The following is a 20,209-nucleotide window of genomic DNA, read 5'->3' on the forward strand; positions in this document are numbered from 1 at the left end:
TGCTGTCATGTATAGAAAATCCGCTTCAAAATTAAATGAACTGATTACAACACTTTTGACATTGAAAAATGCAAAGATGCTAAATGTAAAAATACAAAAAATGGTGGTAATCGGTAAATGGTTACACATTTTATTTGTCTATTATAACTTGATCTTAATTATATGATCTTATTACGTTGCTGTCTGGCTGCCAGCCAATCACTGCATTACTGATCATGGTTTCTAGTATAGATATATATAGTAATCTCAGACAACTTAATCCAGATATTTGAATAAAATCCGCCAACTTGTTTGAAGAACCAAATTAGCCATAAAACATCTGTCATCTGTCAAGTAATCTCATGTATTAAGCCAGGTGCGAAGAACCGACCCCCTGGTCAAATTCCGGCAGGCTGTCTTTCACAACTTGAATTACTGCTGTCATGTATAGAAATCTGCTTCAAAATTAAATGAACTGATAATTACAACACTTTTGACATTGAAAAATGCAAAGATGCTAAATGTAAAAATACAAAAATTGGTGGTAATCGGTAAATGCTTACACATTTTATTTGTCTATTATATCTTAATTATAAGATATATATATAATATCTTAGCCCTCCTGGTCAAATTCCAGCAGGTTGTCTTTCACATCCACAATGGTGACGAGGACCACAGCATCAGCTGTCTTACTGGCATCATCCTGCTGAGTTGCCTGTTTTAACAAGGAAACACTTTTTAGAAAGTATATACAAACAAAGTACTGAGATCCCTTCAGATTCATACGATCAGCCTAATGGTTTTCATGAAAGACTTCTGCTACCTGAACGAAAACAACAATCTTCTCCATTCCCTCTCTGCCTAGAGCTGTCGTCACAGAGATGACCCCACTGTTTCGGTCAATTTCAAAGCTGTTCTGAAATTCACTTGGAATGACTGGAACAAAAATGACAATAGTATGCTTTGTTATTATCAGAAACTTACCAGATTGTGAGTGCATTTCATTATTATTTATTGTTTGGATTAGGACGTATGTCATGTAAGTGTGTCGTTGAAGGTACCTGATGTTATGCTGTAAACTACAGGCTCGTTGATGCCTGTGTCTCCATCTTGAGCTTTTATGGCCTTAGGAGTGATGTCTGAGAAGTGTCCTACCTGTGCATGGACAGAAAGAGGGTTTTATGGCTGTGTGTGCTCAGACATGCGTTTAAAGCATCAATCTTGTCTTGACGTCATTTACCTGTTTTTCCTCAATGAATGCCTTGTAGAGACAGTGATCAAAGTAAGGGTTTAGGTTGTCAAAATCTTCAATTGTTATTGTAACTGTTGTTGTGTCACTGAGTCCTCCTGCATCCTGCAAGAAAACAAACTCACTTACACATTTTGGGTTAAAAATAATCCTAATAGCCTAACTAGTGGATTGGTAGAGCACCTTCCCAAATGTGCGAAAGTGTTTTTTGTTTAACCCAATTAAATGAGTTTCTCAACTCAGTCTATATATACTGTATATAATTAAGTGATGGTCGAGCATTAGTGATGAACACCTGCTGTTAACAAGCAGAATCACTGAAGTAAAGAGAAACACAAGAACTACAACTGACTTCAGTCACAGCCTAAGATGAAATCAACTGAAGAAAAAAGAAGACATTAAATCTGTGAAGATCTCAGCAGAGGAGGATTAAACAACTCCACAAACAGCATTACCAGCTTCACTTATTACAAACCAGACTGACTTAATTTCTGTCAGATGTCTACAGTTTTTATTGAGAATTAACAGAGGTTTCAATGTTGATGTTTTATTGAAATTTTGGTAACCATTACGGTGATTAGTACGGTGGCCTAGAAGGGTCACAACACAAACAAAAACCACAACAACTACATATTCAGAAAACACATCCAAATTCAGAAAACACATGCAAACACCACAACAACTACATATTCAAAAAACACCTCCAAATTCAGAAAACACATACAAACGCCACAACATATTCAGAAAACAACTTCGTCGATTTCACATCACGTATGCTGCAAATATTCACAGCACGAGCAAATAGGGAAACGAACTGCAAACTACAAAGACACAACGGAAATGTTTCCAGGGGGGCCATAATCAGTGACGGCTACAAGGGTTTCCAGAGCCTGTGTACGGCTTTATTAGACATTCTCTGGTGTTTCTCTTTTATTATGACAGACTTGTCGATGTGCTCTGATACCGAAGTGGTTTGCAGCACAAAACGGACAGAACATTTCAATCTGAAAAAAAAAAAAAATAGTTCAGATATCAGGACAACAATGTAAAAACACCGGTAATGCATCTATTTAGTGACCAGAAGCGAGCTAGCCAGCTAGTTTCCAGCTAACAACGTTGGCAGAACGTTTAACAATTATCTGCGTGGACTAATACGTTATGGGGACGTATACGTATACGTTATCTCATCCCAAGTCGTCATATACTGACGCTTTCAAAATTTCTTCAATATCTGACGCGCAAAGCACCCTTTAGCGTCCATATGAGACGCATAATCCTACCACAGACCTAAACCTACCCATAACCGAAGCGTCACATATTGACGCTAAGGGTGCTTTGTGCGTTGGATATTGACGAACTTTCGAAAGCGTCAGTTACATGACGCCTAAACCTACCCATAACCGAAGCGTCTCATATGGACGCTAAAGGGTGCTTTGTGCGTTGGATATTGAAGAATGTTTGAAAGTGATGATTTGGGGATGAGAATGCGTTGAAAACACACAAAACCACTTCGGTATCAGAGCACATTGACAAGTCTGTAATAATAAAAGAGAAACACTTACCTCTTGTAGCCGTCACTGATTATGGCCCCCCTGGAAACATTTCCTTTGTGTCTTTGCAGTTTGCAGTTCGTTTCCCTATTTGCTCGTGCTGTGAATATTTGCAGCGTGCGTGATGTGAAATCGACGAAGTTGTTTTCTGAATATGTAGTTGTTGTGGCGTTTGTATGTGTTTTCTGAATTTGGAGGTGTTTTCTGAATATGTAGTTGTTATGGCGGCGTTTGCATGTGTTTTCTGAATTTGGAGGTGTTTTCTGCATATGTAGTTGTTGTGGCGTTTGTTTGTGTTGTGACCCTTCTCGGCCACCGTAGATTAGGGTTGGGTAACGAAACCCGGTTCCAATAGGGAACCGGTTCCGACGTAAACGGTAGTAACGAGACCGAATAAGAACAAAACTTTCGGTGCCTGACGTTTTTCACCGCCCCCTATAAAACAGCTCGCGGCACGAATGATCCAATAATAAAACATCTCCAGTAAACCAGCAGAGCATTCATTTAGTTCGTTTGTTAAATAAGAGACGATCTAGCGCTGAAATGTGTTTTTTTAATCAAGTGATCAAAGTGCTCGTTGCCGCTGCGATTAGTGGCGCGGATACAGTGTTTTCTCTTGTGGCTCGCGCACACCGCACTTTCTTCACTCGGACGCGCGCTTCAATACGTTGCGGAGATCGATCTATTTATGAGGCGCCGTCTATATGAGTATGTGCGCGGAGAGTTTGTGTGTGCGTGTTCGCGTCTCAGAGTATGTGCGCGGAGAGTTTGTGTGTGTGTGTGTGTGCGCTCGCGTCTGAGATGAGTATGTGCGCGGAGAGTTCCGTGCGTCTTGTGTGTGTAGAGTTTGCGTGTGTGTGCGTGAGCGACTTTAGATGTGACATTGTGCATTTCATATGTATTAGTTTGAGCATTCAGCAGTATACATTTATGTGTGACTACTTAGTATATGTGTATGCAAGGGTTTCAAATGTGCATGAATTAAGTTTGATTTAAGCTCTAGACGGCGCCTCATATCTATTCGTTCTGGTGAAATCACAAAATATAATTGACACAAAGTGTCCCTGCTTGATATACAACCACTGATGAGCATAATCGGTTTTGAAAAAAATAATAATAAATAAAAAAACTACGAATGCGGATTAGAACCCAAAACCTCTGACACTCTTGACTAAAGTTCAAGTTCAGCTGCCAGTGTTCCTCTTCGGGTAAGTCTAGTATTTTAATGCCAACTACAAATCTTGCATATCAAGTATGAAGTATGAAGTATATTTATATGAGGCTATACTATGTGTGTTAAATATTTCTGCTCAGTGTCAGATATTTCTGTTTTGTAAAAGTCATAATATGAGAAGACAAAATTTTGATCTTAACTCAAGTGTTTTCGGCTACATCAGTAGCCTTTTAAATGGCACAATTATTCATTTAATCAGAAATCAGAAAATCTTTTTCAGAAAATCTGACACACACACACACACACACACACACACAGAGGTATTATTTTTTTTTTGATACAGTGTGTGCGGTTTAGTTTTCTTAAGTACCGTTTCAAGAACTGTTTAAGCACCGGAACCGTTTGAAAAATACAGAGTAGGTACTGGTATCGGATAAAACCCAACCAATACCCATCCCTAAGGGTGATCATTGTTTCCTTTAATTAGGCAGTTTGACTCTTGCCCTTTTGTGTGAGTTTCTCTAACAGTGTTTACTGAAACACATGATTTGTTGCAAAGAAAGCCAGAAACAAATACGATCAGGTGATAAAGATTTCAGCATAAGTCACTAATCTTATCACTGTCTAAAAAGTGGTTAATTGTTATTACTAGATTATGCTGTAAAAATCTTCAGACAAACACAGACATCAAGAATCAGCAAATGAATCCCAACAATGGTGACATGCTTCATCTTCCCACAACGTATTTAAAGTTGATTCAATGTGGTTAACAATATTGATTTAACATTATTTCAATGGTTTTTGCTATCTGGCGTAAGACTGGTATGATGTCAGAGGGTTTTGTCTTTACTTTAGCTTCCACAGTGAAGATATACTGTTGAACACTGTTGTAGTTCAGAGGTTTAGTCAACCTGATGTTCCCGTCAAAATACACTTCAAAATCAGCTGGTACTGGAGGCTGTTAACAGAAAGTAAGGAAGGAATTAAAATGGGGACATGCATAAATTCATTAATACAAGCTGAGCTTACACAATATTATTTCATTTTCTTTTGTTTCTTAAAAAAAATTGCATGCATCAGCTCTGAGATTAAACATATTCAGTGTTTAAATAGATTGACAGCTTTATTGGTTTCAAATCTGGTCTGACGGATTTACAGAAAGTCATATGAAGGAGTGATCAGATGAAGAGTAACAGAATAAGGATCAGGATGTAAAAGTTTAATGGTATTATTTTATTTATTTTTTGTGAAATAAACTTTCTTTTTTTGTTCATAATCAAAGTACAGAATTCCCCAGACAAGAACCCTCTAGCATCTGTAAAGTACAATACAACATTTGAGGCTTGAACACTGTCAATTCAAATTGCAGTTTCACTCATTTAGTCTATGTAGGACTTTCGCATTCAACAGTAATGCAGTTTTGTGGAAGCTTATTGTGTATATAAAATATATAAGAATTGTTCATGACTCACCAGTATAGAATACGTTACTCTATTGTTGGTACTAGACGCATCTTTATCAATAGCCGTCACCTTGAGCACATTTGAACCCACAGCCGTCATCTGGAATGAAAGACACGGTTTACTAGAGATGTGAGGGCCCTCAGAGGCCAAACACACTACATCTGTATAAAGATGTGACATTATACACACCTCTGACAGTGTGATGCTGTATGTTTTGCTCTGGAAGATTGGAGGGTTGTCATTGACATCCAGAACATATACTGTACGGGCGTTTTTTGGCTGAAATGGAAAATGTAGACTTTATAGAAATGGTTTATTTGCTGAATCATTATTTCTATAATACTTTGCTTTTATTTTATGTAAATTAATACTTTTTTATAAAAAAATACATTTATGTATGCATTTTATTATGTTATTGTTTAAATAAACATACCCCTCTGGAGCAGGTGACAAAATAAGTCAAAGCAGATGAATACTAGATGGAATAAAACATACAAAGAGACACTATATGAAAAAATCAATGCAATTCTACACTCTAAAAAATCTTGGGTTATTTTTTTCTACCCACATCCTGGGTTAGGCCTTTTGAGTAATTTCTTTGGGTTCTTTTTTTTCAGTATCTGGGTAGTTTTTAAAAGATACAGACTATAAATATGATGTTCAAATATGTTCTCAGAACATACACTGATTGTTTATGGACAGGTTATAGAGTCAGTCGCTGCATATTTGGGCTACGAGTGAAACACAGGGTGGCGGCCTGAAGTTAGAAGTTCCCCTGCTGAACACGACACAAGTGCTGGCACGAGATCCAGCATCGTTACAGTGGAAACTGGACAACAGAGACTGGTCGATTACACTTGAAATACTTATAGATGTTTGATTTTTACTAGTATTGGTTAATGTTGGCAATATGTATTAAAAATTATATAAAATATACTATACTGTAAAATATGATTGAAAATAAAGGAATTATTATGCAAGCCAGTAGTTGGTCTGAGTATTTTAAAAACCTTTAGAGGACTTAAGTTAATCTATAGACATTAATTCATGTATGAAAAAAAAAAAAAAATATATATATATATATATATATATATATATATATATATATATATATATATATAAGCTAGTATTATAGTACAAACTAGATGCGAAAGTTCGTTGAGACAAACTTTAAGTTGGCTTGAGAAAGTTTGGAGCAGAAAGTTTTTTGCTAGGCGGTTGCTAGTATGTTGCTATGGTGTTGCTAGGGTATTTTGGGAGGTTGCTAGGGTGTTCTGGGTGGTTGCTAGGTGGTTGCTAGGGTGTCCTGGGTGGTTGCTAGGGTCTTTTGGGTGGTTGCTAGGGTGTTTTGGGTGGTTGCTAGGGTATTCTGGGTGGTTGCTAGGGTCTTTTGGGTGGTTGCTAGGGTCTTTTGGGTGGTTGCTAGGGTGTTCTGGGTGGTTGCTAGGGTGTTTTGGGTGGTTGCTAGGGTATTCTGGGTGGTTGCTATGCGGTTGCTAGGATATTTAGGGTGGTTGCTAGGGTCTTTTGGGTGGTTGCTAGGCGGTTGCTAGGGTATTTTGGGTGGTTGCTAGGGTATTCTGGGTGGTTGCTAGGGTATTTTGGGTGGTTGCTAGGGTCTTTTGGGTGGTTGCTAGGCGGTTGCTAGGGTCTTTTGGGTGGTTGCTATGGTATTCTGGGTGGTTGCTAGGTGGTTGCTAGGATATTTTGGGTGGTTGCTAGGGTCTTTTGGGTGGTTGCTAGGGTGTTCTGGGTGGTTGCTAGGGTGTTTTGGGTGGTTGCTAGGGTATTCTGGGTGGTTGCTATGCGGTTGCTAGGATATTTAGGGTGGTTGCTAGGGTCTTTTGGGTGGTTGCTAGGCGGTTGCTAGGGTATTTTGGGTGGTTGCTAGGGTCTTTTGGGTGGTTGCTAGGCGGTTGCTATGGTATTCTGGGTGGTTGCTAGGGTCTTTTGTGTGGTTGCTAGGCGGTTGCTAGGGTGTTTTGGGTGGTTGCTAGGGTATTCTGGGTGGTTGCTAGGCGGTTGCTAGGATATTTTGGGTGGTTTGCTAGGGTGTTTTGGGTGGTTGCTAGGCGGTTCTGGGTGGTTGCTAGGGTGTTTTGGGTGGTTGCTAGGATGTTTTGTGTGGTTGCTATGGTGTTGCTAGGGTATTTTGGGTGGTTGCTAGGGTGTTTTGGGTGGTTGCTAGGGTATTCTGGGTGGTTGCTAGGCGGTTGCTAGGATATTTTGGGTGGTTGCTAGGGTGTTTTGGGTGGTTGCTAGGGTGTTCTGGGTGGTTGCTAGGCGGTTGCTAGGGTGTTATGGGTGGTTACTAGGATGTTTTGTGTGGTTGCTATGGTGTTGCTAGGGTATTTTGGGTGGTTACTAGGGTGTTTTGGGTGGTTGCTAGGGTGTTCTGTGTGGTTGCTAGGCGGTTGCTAGGGTGTTATGGCTGGTTACTAGGATGTTTTGTGTGGTTGCTATGGTGTTGCTAGGGTATTCTGGGTGGTTGCTAGGGTCTTTTGGGTGGTTGCTAGGCGTTTGCTAGGGTATTCTGGGTGGTTGCTAGGGTGTTTTGGGTGGTTGCTAGGGTATTCTAGGTGGTTGCTAGGCGGTTGCTAGGATATTTTGGGTGGTTGCTAGGGTGTTTTGGGTGGTTGCTAGGGTGTTCTGGGTGGTTGCTAGGCGGTTGCTAGGGTGTTATGGGTGGTTACTAGGATGTTTTGTGTGGTTGCTATGGTGTTGCTAGGGTATTTTGGGTGGTTGCTAGGGTGTTTTGGGTGGTTGCTATGGTGTTATAGGCGGTTGCTAGGGTGTTATGGGTGGTTACTAGGATGTTTTGTGTGGTTGCTATGGTGTTGCTAGGGTATTTTGGGTGGTTGCTAGGGTCTTTTGGGTGGTTGCTAGGCGGTTGCTAGGGTGTTTTGGGTGGTTGCTAGGTGGTTGCTAGGGTGTTCTGGGTGGTTGCTAGGATATTTTGGCTGGTTGCTAGGGTCTTTTGGGTGGTTGCTAGGGTGTTCTGGGTGGTTGCTAGGTGGTTGCTAGGGTGTTCTGGGTGGTTGCTATGGTATTCAGAGCGGTTGATATGGTGTTACTAGGTGGTTGGTAGTTGTCACAGATGGTTACTATGGAGTTTTTATAGAGTTCTTACTTAACTAATCGCTATTAGCATGTAGCTATTCACTGCTAACATGTGTAGCATGATGAAAGTGCTGTTTGCTAGCATGAGTCAAAAGAGCCAAACCTCATCTCTATACGATGTTCTGATACAGAGATATAGGTCTTGCAAAACGGTTGCTAGGATACTCAAGTTTGGTTGCTATGGAGTTGCTTGGGAGCTAGGAGCTTTAAACTTAAGAAGTTTAAATTGGTTTAAAGTTTAAAGTAGTTTGAAGTTTATGACAGAGAGATAGATAGATAAATAAGTTAGATAGATAGATACACACACACACACACACACACACACACACTCAAACAGACTACCTCACTCACACACTCACTCAGACACACACACACACACACACACACTCAGAGTTTATGAGTTTAGAGTTTATAAGTGTATAAATTGATGAGTTTATAAGTGTACAAGTTTTTGAGTTTAGAGTTTATAAGTTTAAATGAGTTTAGAGTTCAGAGTTTATTAATTTTTTAGTTTAAGAGTTCATAAGTCTATGAATTCATGAGTTTATTAGTTAATTAGCTATTAAATTTAAGTTAATTAGTTTATAAGTGTATGAGATTAGAGTTTATTAGTTTAAATGAGTTTCATTGGCTAATATATATAGAATGGCAGTTTGAATTAGTCTTCAAGGGATTTAGATTTATATTTTTGTCGGTTGGTGAGTTTGAATTTTTTTAGAATGCCCAATGTTAAGTCAATGGGAGTTTTTCCGAGTTTTGATCGTCATTTGTAGGAAAACCGTAAGTCCGATCAGTCTGAAAAGATATAGAAACTAACTTCAGATCAGTTTGAGTGTCTGAGCCGAGTTTGGAGTATGTAGAGTTAAAGCTCTAGGGCGAGTTTGAGTCAACAGTTTTTCACAGAAGAATAATAATAAGTTTAAATAGGATTTCAATATGTTGGCTTTCTCAAGCCAACTTAATAAATTAATAAATTAACTGTGCAAACCAAATTTGCTGGGTAAAATTAACCCAACATATGTTCTGTCCTATATTTACCCAGCCCTTGGGTTGAAAACAACCCAAGTTGGGTTGTTTTATCCCAGTGTTTTTTTTAGAATCTGTCTATCTATCTATCTATCTATCTATCTATCTATCTATCTATCTATCTATCTATCTATCTATCTATCTATCTATCTATCTATCGACAGTGGATCAGTGAGGGTTGAACAGACCATCTTGATTTCTTCAGCATCCAGTGGTCTGATGGTGCGTACAGTAGCGTTCGAGTCTCCCGCAGAGTAAACCAGCTCTAACATTGTAAGAACATTCGAAGTCAAATATGGCTGCAGAACCAGACGATCATTGGGTCCGATATTAGTGATAATCTCTACATCTCCTGTAAACCAGATCAAATACACATTTAAAATACATTTTCTAACACACAATCTAAAACATAAATACTAGATTATGCCAGTATTATTTTGCATTACTTGTGATACTCTTTAACTACCAAGTCCTTTATCTAAATATTAACAACAAATAAAAAAAAAAAAAAAAATAAAAAAGTATTTTATATTAAACATAGTAATATAAACAAATAATTATATAATATTATATTATAAATGTGGGCATATCTCACCTTCATATTCCTCCGAGACTCTTCCTAATTCGATACTTCCACCTCCCACACAGTTTATCTCTGAGGAACCTTAAACAACAAGTCACTAGTTTCAGGACTTTACCAACAGCTAAAGGATTACATTTATTAGCACACACACAATTTTATTATATAAAATATATTAATAATCAAAATAAATTAAGCATTCAGTTTATAAATTGGTCTGAATTACAGAAACTTTTTGGTGTGGCTCAACTGCCATTCTCAAATCTCTACTTTAATCTGTTTCCACAGCAGCAAATCAAAGTTACTGAACAGTGTTACACTTTACAGGAAGTGTAAACTTGACATAATCAAAACTAAAACCTGATGAGCATTTAAGACTTTTGTCCTGTAACGCATGTTTTTAAATAAATAAATAAACAGATAGATAGATAGATAGATAGATAGATAGATAGATAGATAGATAGATAGAAAGAATGAATAAATTTGACTTACCAATAGCACTCCTAACACTGTGGACATGCAGACAAGCTAAAATAATTAAAACAGAGAATAAGGCCATCTTTTCCATAATTCACTGACGGTGCAGCTTGTATTTTGAAGCCTGGCAATGAAGAGAATGACTATTTATTCTCTGTTATTTATTGTATACCATAAACAGTTATGGCCTCTGCTGTAAGCACGTATCAAAGGTGATAATGAAAAGGATAATGAAAGATTGACAGCAAATGGGACGGAGTGACTGGAAAGAGTATCAGATTATGAGTTCATTTATGGATATCTGACATTTTAAACCTTTGTAACTGACCTTTACTTAATCTTGTTCTGTTACTCATTCAATGGTTTTAATAGCTATGTTTCCATCCAAAGTTGCAAATTGAACTTATGCACAAAATTGAAATATCGCATAAAACATTTGCGAAAAGTAGGAGAAGCTGCTGTATATAACAATTTTCGTGTATCATAAATTACTTGCACAAAATTCTTGCTTTCGGAGGCGGATGCTGCTGTTTTTCGTGTAAGAGAGTTCAGGGAAGTGATTATACTGAACCACTTTGACGACAGACTTAGCTCAGGCATTTCAGATGCTGTGCAAAAAAGACTGTTAGTCCAGTTATGCGGTCCTATCATAAAGTCACGTCTTTTCTGATGTGCATCGAGGAATTTATTTTGTAAATGTGTTTCCATTGTAGTTTATGTGCATGCTTTCTTATCAGATAAAAAAAATTCCCATTTAAACGGGCATTTTTAAACATGTATGCACATCTTGATAGCTTTATAAACACAGGATTTAGAAATATAACTGTATTAATGGCACAACACAATTGTGACCCTGGATCACAAAACCAGTTAAGTTGCACGGGTATATTTGTGGCGATAGCCAATTGTTTGGGTCAAAATTATTGATTTTTCTTTTATGCCAAAAATCATTGGGATATAAACTAAAGATCACGTCCCATGAAGATATTTTATAAATTTCCTACCATAAATATAGAAAACATTTTATTTATTTTTTGAGTGAATGCAGCACAATCGCAACATTTGTAAAACTTTAAAGACGATTTTCTTAATGTTTCGATTTTTTTTGCACCCTCAGATTCCAGATTTTCAAATAGTTATATCTCGGCCAAATATTGTCATTTATAAACAAGCCATACATCAATGGCAAGCATTTTTATTCAGCTTTCAGAGGATGTATAAATCAATAATTCAAAAAAAAATTACCCATGTGACTGGTTTTGTGGTCCAGGATCATAATTGTTAGATTCAAATGCTGATTTTTTTAATGTTAAGAGTCCAACTAATGGAAACACTAATTACCGTTATGGTGACTTCAAATGAAACACATTAGAGTTAAACCTCTGTTAATTCTCAATTATTAAAAAATTCTCAACGTAACTAAGTTACGTTGGATTTATGTAACATTATTTATTTCAATTAACTAAAGTTAATTACATAAGGTTAATCCAATGCCGTTTAGTTGAATAAGGTTAACAGTCTTAATTTGGTCCAAAACTGTTAACCTTATTCAACTAAACGGCATTGGATTAACCTTATGTAATTAACTTAAGTTAATTGAAATTAATAATGTTACATAAATCCAACGTAACGGTACGTGGAAGCTGTTGACATAAAAAAGTTAATTAAAGCCAACATAGCATTTTTTTTTTTTTGTCTAGTCTTTGTGCACTTTGACCTCACATTGTGACCATAGTATGAGCACACAGTGAGGGCGCTGTGAGGTTACACTTTTAGATCACTGTGAACTCAGATTGTGATCATATCACGAGGATCCTGGGAGCTCATGGTGAGATCACTGTGAGATCAAATTGTTGACTGGGATGTCTATGCTGTTTATGTTCACTGATCAATGTTTGTATGTGAATAAAAGCCTAAAATAAATCTGTTCATCATAAAGTGATTGAGTCTCTTCAGAAAATTTGGACTAAACAGCTCAAATCATATGAATGAATGAATGAATGAGGCATTTATATAGCGCTTTCTTATGTACTACTATACACCCAAAGTGCTTTACAATCATATCATGAAATCTCTCCTCAACCACCACCAGTGTGCAGCCTCCACTTGGATGATGTGACGGGAGCCACAGTACAACAGCGCCAGATTATAATCCATAACCATAATATATAATATGGATTAGCTTTAAGATCTCTTTATGAACTTTTAGAAGCATCAGTTTCAGTTTCAATTGCATATGTCAATGGAGGGACAGAAATCTCTCAGATTTCAATAAAAATATATTTATTAGTGTTTCAAAGATCAACGAAAGTCTTACAGGTTTGGAACAATATGAGGATGAGTTATTAATGAAAGACTTTTCCATTTTGGATAAACTAACCATTTAACAGCATAAGGTTAATAATCAAGTTTATTGAAGCAATGGCCCTAGTTATAAAAACATGAAGAGGAAACTCATTCCAATACTGATAAGAAGTACATTTCTGATTTCATAGCTTTAGCCTAAAAACTGATGACCAAAAATACTGGGGTGAAAAAAAAAAAAACCATAAAATAGACAAGAATATCTATATTAATGCAAGATTACACTCCCCCAAATAAATTTACAATATATACACATATATACATGATCCCTGTCAATCATGTGTAGCTCCGCCCACAGCGCTCAGAATTGGTTCATTTGTGCTCCGCCTCTCACTGCAGTATCTTCTTGTTGATCTGAAAAAACAATAAGATGAAGAAAGACATATCAGAAGATTATTATGAGGAAGCTAAATGCCCCAATTTGCAGCTTTATTTGCAAATTACAATTCCTGTTCGTCGTGCACAACAAAATCCCCAGTGTTAAATTACCCCTCAGTGTACATATGTGTCCACACTATAGAGTGTTAGGTTCTGCTAGATGTCTACAGAAGCTCTTATTGAAAATTAACAGAGGTTTAGATGTTGATGTTAATGATGAAAATAATAGTTTGGGTTAAAGTTACCATTATGGTGATCAGTGTTTGCTTTAGTTGGGCTCTTGACATATATACCTTAAATATATATATGTATATGTATATGTGTATGAAACAGTGTTTAACAAACCATATAATTTGTTGCTAAAAAAGCTAAAACCAGAACTGATCAGGCGATTATCTTATCGTTTAGTGTAGTATATTAAAAGTGGGGAATTGTTAATAGTAATCTCAAAATGTTTACTGTCAACATTAAGATCCAGATCAGATGCTCTGATTTTGTACAGACTTATTATTTATTATTTCCAATAAAACATCATCACCTAAACCTCAGTTAATTCTCAATAAGAGCTTGTGTAGACGTCTGACAGAAATAAAGTCAGTCTGGTTGGTAATAAGTGAAGCTGGTAATGCTGTTTGTGGAGTTGTTTAATCCTCTGCTGAGATCTTCAAAGATTAAGGGTACATTTACACGACAACAATGCTTAAAATAGAAAAGTTTTCTGCGTAGATGACATCATTGTCAAAACAATCCTCATTCACACAGATCCACGAAAACGACAATAAACGCTGTATTCTGCTGCCAGGCCAGTATGGCGATGAAACACTATAGACTGAACACGTAATACACATGTGCATGACAGCATCGTCTTCAGAGATTCTGCTTATTTACATCAGCTGTCTTCAATAATGGCCAATCATCACTTAATTAAACACGTAATTATCTCATTAACTTCAACACTGCTTCAGTGTTAATTTTAACACCCTGTAGTTGGACACATATGTGCACTGAGCAGTGATAATTTAACATTGGGGATTTAGCTGTGTGACAACCCGACCTATTATAAATCTAAATATACTCGATTTAATTAAATTAATTGAAAAGTGTGGTATCCAAGTAGTAATAGAAGATGTTGCTGTCGTAATGATGACAGTAACGCACAGCACACAATAGTTGTAGTTGTTCCGTGCTGCAGTGCGGTCATGTGATCATCTGTGATGGAGTATCTGACTTTGACATCTCACTTACTTTGAATGTGTTGTACAGGTCAGAGGTCATGGACTTGAGCTCAAGAGTTGTGTCTTCATTGTAATAAGTGAGCTATAGGGACAGAGACAGAATGACTTACATAAAAAAATAGAAGGAGGCAATATAAGCAAAATGTATAGCATTATATATGTATACAATGGTTCTTTCTGGTTCTCAAATTTGTTTGGCTGAGAGACTTTTCCAGCCGTACGCTATTTGCGCAGTAACATCACTCTTAACCGCTTCACCGTTTGTATCACTCCGCTCGCGGTGACTGTAATGGCGGTCGATTAAATCCAACATATTTTTAATAAATAGTACTGTAGTTGTGTCACGAAATGAAGTTTTTTTATTGTTTTATAATGGCTATTGTTGTTAATTAAAAAATTGTTGTTCAATAAATATTATTCTATACAAATAATATAATATGTATAATATTATGGACATCGACCTGAAGAATGAATGCTATATCAGATGCAGGTAATACACTCGTTTAGTCGATCTTTCTCATAATACCATAATACTGTACTCTACATAATACAAAAAGCATCAATGAAGCGACTCAACATCCCTTTGTTACTACACTGTAAGACCTGACCAGGTTTTTTTTACAGTAAAATACTGGCATCACTGTTGCCAGTAATTTACTGTAATCTACACAGTATGTTACTGTAAAATACCGTGCACTAAATTAAAACTTGAGTTAACTAATTTCACTTGCAGAAACCAACTGCTTTAAATTGACCTAACATCATTTTGAATGTATTAACAAAAATTCATAATGCACTAATAATGTGAACAAAGTGTTACCGTGAATTTTAAAGAGATTACACCGTCTGTTATTTAAAGCAACATGCAGCAAATCATCAATGTATTTAGATCTTCTCCTGGACTGAAGCACAGGCTCTACTCTTCAGTACAATGGTGACCCCAAAAAACTAAATTTTACTGTAATTTTATATACCGGTATACCTGTTTTATAACTTACAGTTTATTACTGTTAAAATAAATTTTGTGGGTGTGTCTTTTTATCTTACACTGTTAACCCTTTCAACCCCACAGGAAAATCCACACTACAAAGAGTAAAAGTAACATTGAGACTGAAGGAAAGAGGAACACACGAACAGAAAATAGAGAAACACAAGAATACAACTGACTTCCAGCCATTACACATTTATTACACTTATTATTAACCAGTATGACTTTATTTCTGTCATACATCTACATAAGTTGTTATAGAGATTTTGTTTAATTTGTTTAATTGAAAATGTTTGGTTTGAAGTTACCATTTATAGAGATCAGTGTTTGCTTTAGTTGGGTTCTTGACTTTTTAACATTCATAAACTCACTGTTGAAACAACCAGATATAATTTTATAGTAAAAAGTCAAGAACCCAACGAAAGCAAATACTGATCACCATCATGGTGACTACCTTTATTATATTCAATAAAACAACAACAACTAAATAACTGTTTATTCTCAACTAGAACTTTTGTACATGTATGAAAGAAATAATCGTAATCTGGTTTGTAAACTGGTTTCACACTCAGTGGCTGTAAGTCAGTTGTAGTTCTTGTGTTTCTCTTTTTTTCTGTTCTTGTTTCTCTGTCCTTCAGTGATTCTGCTTATCAGGTGTTCATCAGTGTCTCAATTCACTCTCTTCTTTTCATTCACTCTGTCAAGGGGACTATATTAGTGAACTAATGTAGGGAATAGTGAATGAGGGTATAGGGTGTGATTGGGAAAACAGCCTCTGAGTGTCGATTTTGAGCACTGTTCATTTACAGTATATTCCTGTAGGCTAGCTTTGTTTTCTACAGTATATTACTGTTTAAATGGAAAATGGTATGATATTGTCAGAAATTGGCCTTTTTTACAGCAAGGGTTAACAGTGTAGTTCTAAAGTGATGTTTTAGAATTAGTAACGGAGGCTTGGACTCAACTTTCAAACTGTCAACTTGAGATTTGAATCTGTGGCGGAAGGAAGTAGTTCTGCAGAAAATAGGGTTTTTAAAGCTACACTGTGTATTTTTTTAAGTTGATTCTTACCAAAAAAACACTTTGTTCTTTCAAAATTGTATGTGCTCATTCATTACTTCCACCAACTAATCAAGTATAGCGGCACTCAGCTCAGAGCACAGCCGAGCCCAGGACTCTGATAGTGGGGGACTCCATAATCAGAAACATTAGCAACAGGGATACAACTACATGCTGCCTTCCACAAGCTACAACTTCTGATATAAACAGGGAACTTCGAAACATTCTGATGAAACATAAGACTGCAAATCGACTCATCATTCATGTGGGGAAGAATGATATTCATAAAGAGCAGTCAGAACTCCTTAAAGTCCCTGTAAAGGCAATTCTAAAAAAAAATTCTAAACACATTAGAAATGTTAGAAATGTCTTGCTAAAATATATTACAAAGACTGTGAACTGTGAAGTACTGAATTGTGGAGTTAGACCGTTAAACAGTTTTTCACCATTGCTGTGTTACGGATTTTTTGGGCGGGGCTAAAACGGGGGCTCGATGACGCACTGGAGCCCCTGAGCTCCTGGACACGCCCCTACTTGATGACGCACTGGAGCCCCTGACGCTGTCCCCTCCCCTAACAATATAAATAGACCACATTCACATCAGTTTGCCGATCGCGAGTTTATATGATATCTATGGTTACTACAGCCTACAGTTTGCTAGCTAGCTATGCCTCATCACGGAAATGCATATAACCTGGATGCGATCACGTACAAAACAGATCAGTGTCCTTATTTAAATTTCCGAAAAACTAACGTATCACATCAACGAGGTGGATTAATTTTGTGAAGAGCCACCAGAGCTGAGGATCACCGCCAAAACCTGCCTCTGTAGTGATCATTTTACACGGGATAGTTTTATAAACTTTCGTCGGAGACAACTGGGATTCACTGATAGTCCGCTGTTACTGGTGAATGGGGCCGAGCCGACTATCTCCCGCCTCGGCCTTCATCCTCCCGTCGCGCCGACAACTGGTGCCATCGTTGGCAGTGCGTGCCCACCAATGAGTGCAAGTTGCCTTGTGTGCTTATGTTATAATTATAGTAGGTAGTCCAGGCTCGAACATGTATGGCTTTGTAAAAACAATTAAGCTGCTAGGAGCATCCATTCCGGCTGTAGCGGTGACAGACAGTTGAGTGTGGCGACGGTACACGGTAGCTTTCCCGCGAGTGGGCGTGGTTTCAGCGCAGCCAGCGGACACGCCCCCAGCGTTTGAGAGCAGAGACTCCTGCTCATTTTTTCAAGATTTTGATAGCTTATTTTATGTACTTGGTGGCTTTTTTTTTTCATTCAAATTTGGCTGGGTGGCTAATAACACATTTTTCTGTGGTGTGACAAACTCAGAACACATACTTAATTTTGACTTTACAGGGACTTTAAGAAGGATTTCAATGAACTTTTTGAAACACTTAAAAGACTGAAAGTTCAAACCCACATAGCAACATTGTGTCGGCCCAGATCCGGCCCACATCTGGCACACATGGAAAGATGATCTGGCCCACATGTCGCGTGGACTTACGGCACTTGGGTGGGCCACTCCTGTTTGCCAGATCTGGGCCAAAAGCAGGCCATAGCAATGCCACATGTCAGCCAAGAGCAAAGAAATAAACCAGAACTGGAGGATTAAACAACTCCACAAACAGCATTACCAGCTTCACTTATTACTAACCAGACTGACTTTATTTCTGGCAGACGTCTACAAAAGTTTTTATTGAGAATTAACAGAGGTTTAACTATAATGTGTTTCATTTAAAGTCACCATTACAGTGAATAGTGTTTCCATTAGTTGGGCTCTTAACTCTTATTATATCTATTGTCTTCTTTGGCTCCTGTGACAGAGTGTTTGCCAAACACATTTGCAGCAGCAAAGAAAGCTAAAGTGAAATGAGATCAGGTGATGATGGTTACCTGTTGATGGTTTTATAATCATCATGAAATAACCTGTTTCACTGAGATAATTTGAATCTCACAATTGTGTTGTACCATTAATATATTCTCATCATAAACCCTGTGTTACTGCAGCATGAGGTCCAGCAATATTATAACAATCAGTTAGAAGACTTTAACAAACATGCGCACGAAAAAAAATCCGCGGTGACACACTTAGATATCAAAAATCAGCACATGAACAAAAAAAATAAAAGCACATATTTAGAATTAAACAAATTAATAGGACAATTTAGCTGCATAATTTATTCATGTTGCAATGCATGCTGGGAGTTTTGTACAATGATGGTACCCATCATGCATTGCAGCAAGATATTTTTGATTCTCACCATTGTTGAGATTCATACGTTGATTATTGATGTCTGTGTGTGTCATCGAACAGTAATGATTCGTGCTCATGTTTGTTAAAGTCTTCTAACTGATTGTTATAATATTGCTGGACCTCATGCTGCAGTAACACAGGGTTTGTGATGAGAATATATTAATGGTATAACACAATTGTTAGATTCAAATTATCTCAGTCAAACAGGTTATTTCATGATGATTATAAAACCATCAACAGGTAACCATCATCACCTGAACTCATTTCACTTTAGCTTTCTTTGCTGCTGCTAATGTGTTTGACACACACACTGTCACAACAGCCAAAGAAGACAATAGATATAACAAGAGTTAAGAGCCCAACTAATGGAAACACTATTCACTGTAATGGTGACTTCAAATGAAACACATTAGAGTTAAACCTCTGTTAATTCTCAATAAAAACTTTTGTAGACGTCTGACAGAAATAAAGTCAGTCTGGTTGGTAATAAGTGAAGCTGGTAATGCTGTTTGTGGAGTTGTTTAATCCTCCAGTTCTGGTTTATTTCTTTGCTCTTGGCTGACATGTGGCATTGCTATGGCCTGCTTGTGGCCCAGATCTGGCAAACAGGAGCGGCCCACCCAAGTGCCGTAAGTCCACGCTGCATGTGGGCCAGATCATATTTCCATGTGTGCCAGATGTGGGCCGGATCTGGGCCGACACAATGTTGCTATGTGGGAACATTCATCAGTGGACCACTCCCAGCAAGAGGAACAAACAGGTTTTCACGGCTGCTTAGGGTTAATACATGGCTGCAAAAAACCTGCAATATAAAAGGAGTAAACTTCATTGACAACTTCAATCTTTTCTGGAGTCAGAGACAACTATTTCATCGGGATGGCCATCACCCAAACAAACTTGGTTCAAGAGTGTTAAAGGACAATATCGACTTCTCCCTCAATCATCCTTCTGCAGTGTGTGTCAATCTGAACGACACACACACACACACCTGGAAACAGTATGAATGAACACGGGACTTCACTTCAGCAGCAAAATGGACATGCGGTTGACATATCACACAAGGACAATGATAACACCACTGAGCCACAACAACCTCTGCTCACGGACACCATCTCAGCTGAGCCCTGCCCACAGAGCTCACCACAGACAGACATATTAGAACTGCTCCAAGATTCAGCACCCAACACAGCAAAAACTCCAGTGTTAAATGAACTCTCCTGGGAGTTTATATGGCTCCAGACTCAAGAGTGTTAAAGTGTTAAAATATGAGTGTTAAATTAACACTCAAGAGTGTTAAAGT

At 37.6% G+C, this 20,209-nt stretch overlaps 2 protein-coding genes and 1 long non-coding RNA gene across 3 annotated transcripts in view; all 3 read right to left on the bottom strand.

The window, feature by feature from the left end:
• Nucleotides 1–581: 581 nt before the first annotated feature.
• LOC309493849 (cadherin-7-like) lies at nt 582–6,313 on the bottom strand. The gene is made up of 8 exons (XM_082163118.1): nt 5,849–6,313; nt 5,605–5,694; nt 5,425–5,514; nt 4,803–4,910; nt 1,220–1,333; nt 1,041–1,134; nt 803–915; nt 582–694 (listed from the first exon to the last, which is right to left on the bottom strand). Exons 3-8 carry the CDS (start codon nt 5,512–5,514, stop codon nt 593–595), a joined length of 621 nt encoding a protein of 206 aa, XP_082019244.1. The 5' UTR covers nt 5,605–5,694; nt 5,849–6,313; the 3' UTR covers nt 582–592.
• Nucleotides 6,314–9,734: 3,421 nt separating this feature from the next.
• LOC309495942 lies at nt 9,735–10,775 on the bottom strand. The gene is made up of 3 exons (XR_014204893.1): nt 10,634–10,775; nt 10,157–10,225; nt 9,735–9,913 (listed from the first exon to the last, which is right to left on the bottom strand). It is a non-coding gene; the product is annotated as an uncharacterized lncRNA (long non-coding RNA).
• Nucleotides 10,776–12,879: 2,104 nt separating this feature from the next.
• Nucleotides 12,880–20,209, bottom strand: part of LOC309493632 (hemicentin-1-like) — an 82,505-nt gene continuing 75,175 nt past the window's right edge. The window contains exons 28-29 of the mRNA XM_082162778.1: nt 14,606–14,677; nt 12,880–13,336 (exon numbers count right to left, since the gene is read on the bottom strand). Coding sequence (XP_082018904.1) covers nt 13,313–13,336; nt 14,606–14,677 — 96 coding nt within the window. The 3' untranslated portion in view covers nt 12,880–13,312. The remainder of the gene's footprint in view (nt 13,337–14,605; nt 14,678–20,209) is intronic.

Source organism: Leuciscus leuciscus (genome assembly GCF_965113295.1).
Source record: "Leuciscus leuciscus genome assembly, chromosome: 3".
NCBI classification, from domain to species: Eukaryota; Metazoa; Chordata; class Actinopteri; order Cypriniformes; family Leuciscidae; genus Leuciscus; species Leuciscus leuciscus.

Bases quoted from the DNA above. Each gene is read 5' to 3' on its own strand.
- LOC309493849 (XM_082163118.1), bottom strand. From the start codon at position 5,514: ATGACGGCTGTGGGTTCAAATGTGCTCAAGGTGACGGCTATTGATAAA. The intron at 4,911-5,424 runs GTGAGTCATGAA...TTCTGTTAACAG, and splicing joins GAGTAACGTATTCTATACTG to CCTCCAGTACCAGCTGATTT. The intron at 695-802 runs GTAGCAGAAGTC...TTGTTAAAACAG, and splicing joins AGATTGTTGTTTTCGTTCAG to GCAACTCAGCAGGATGATGC.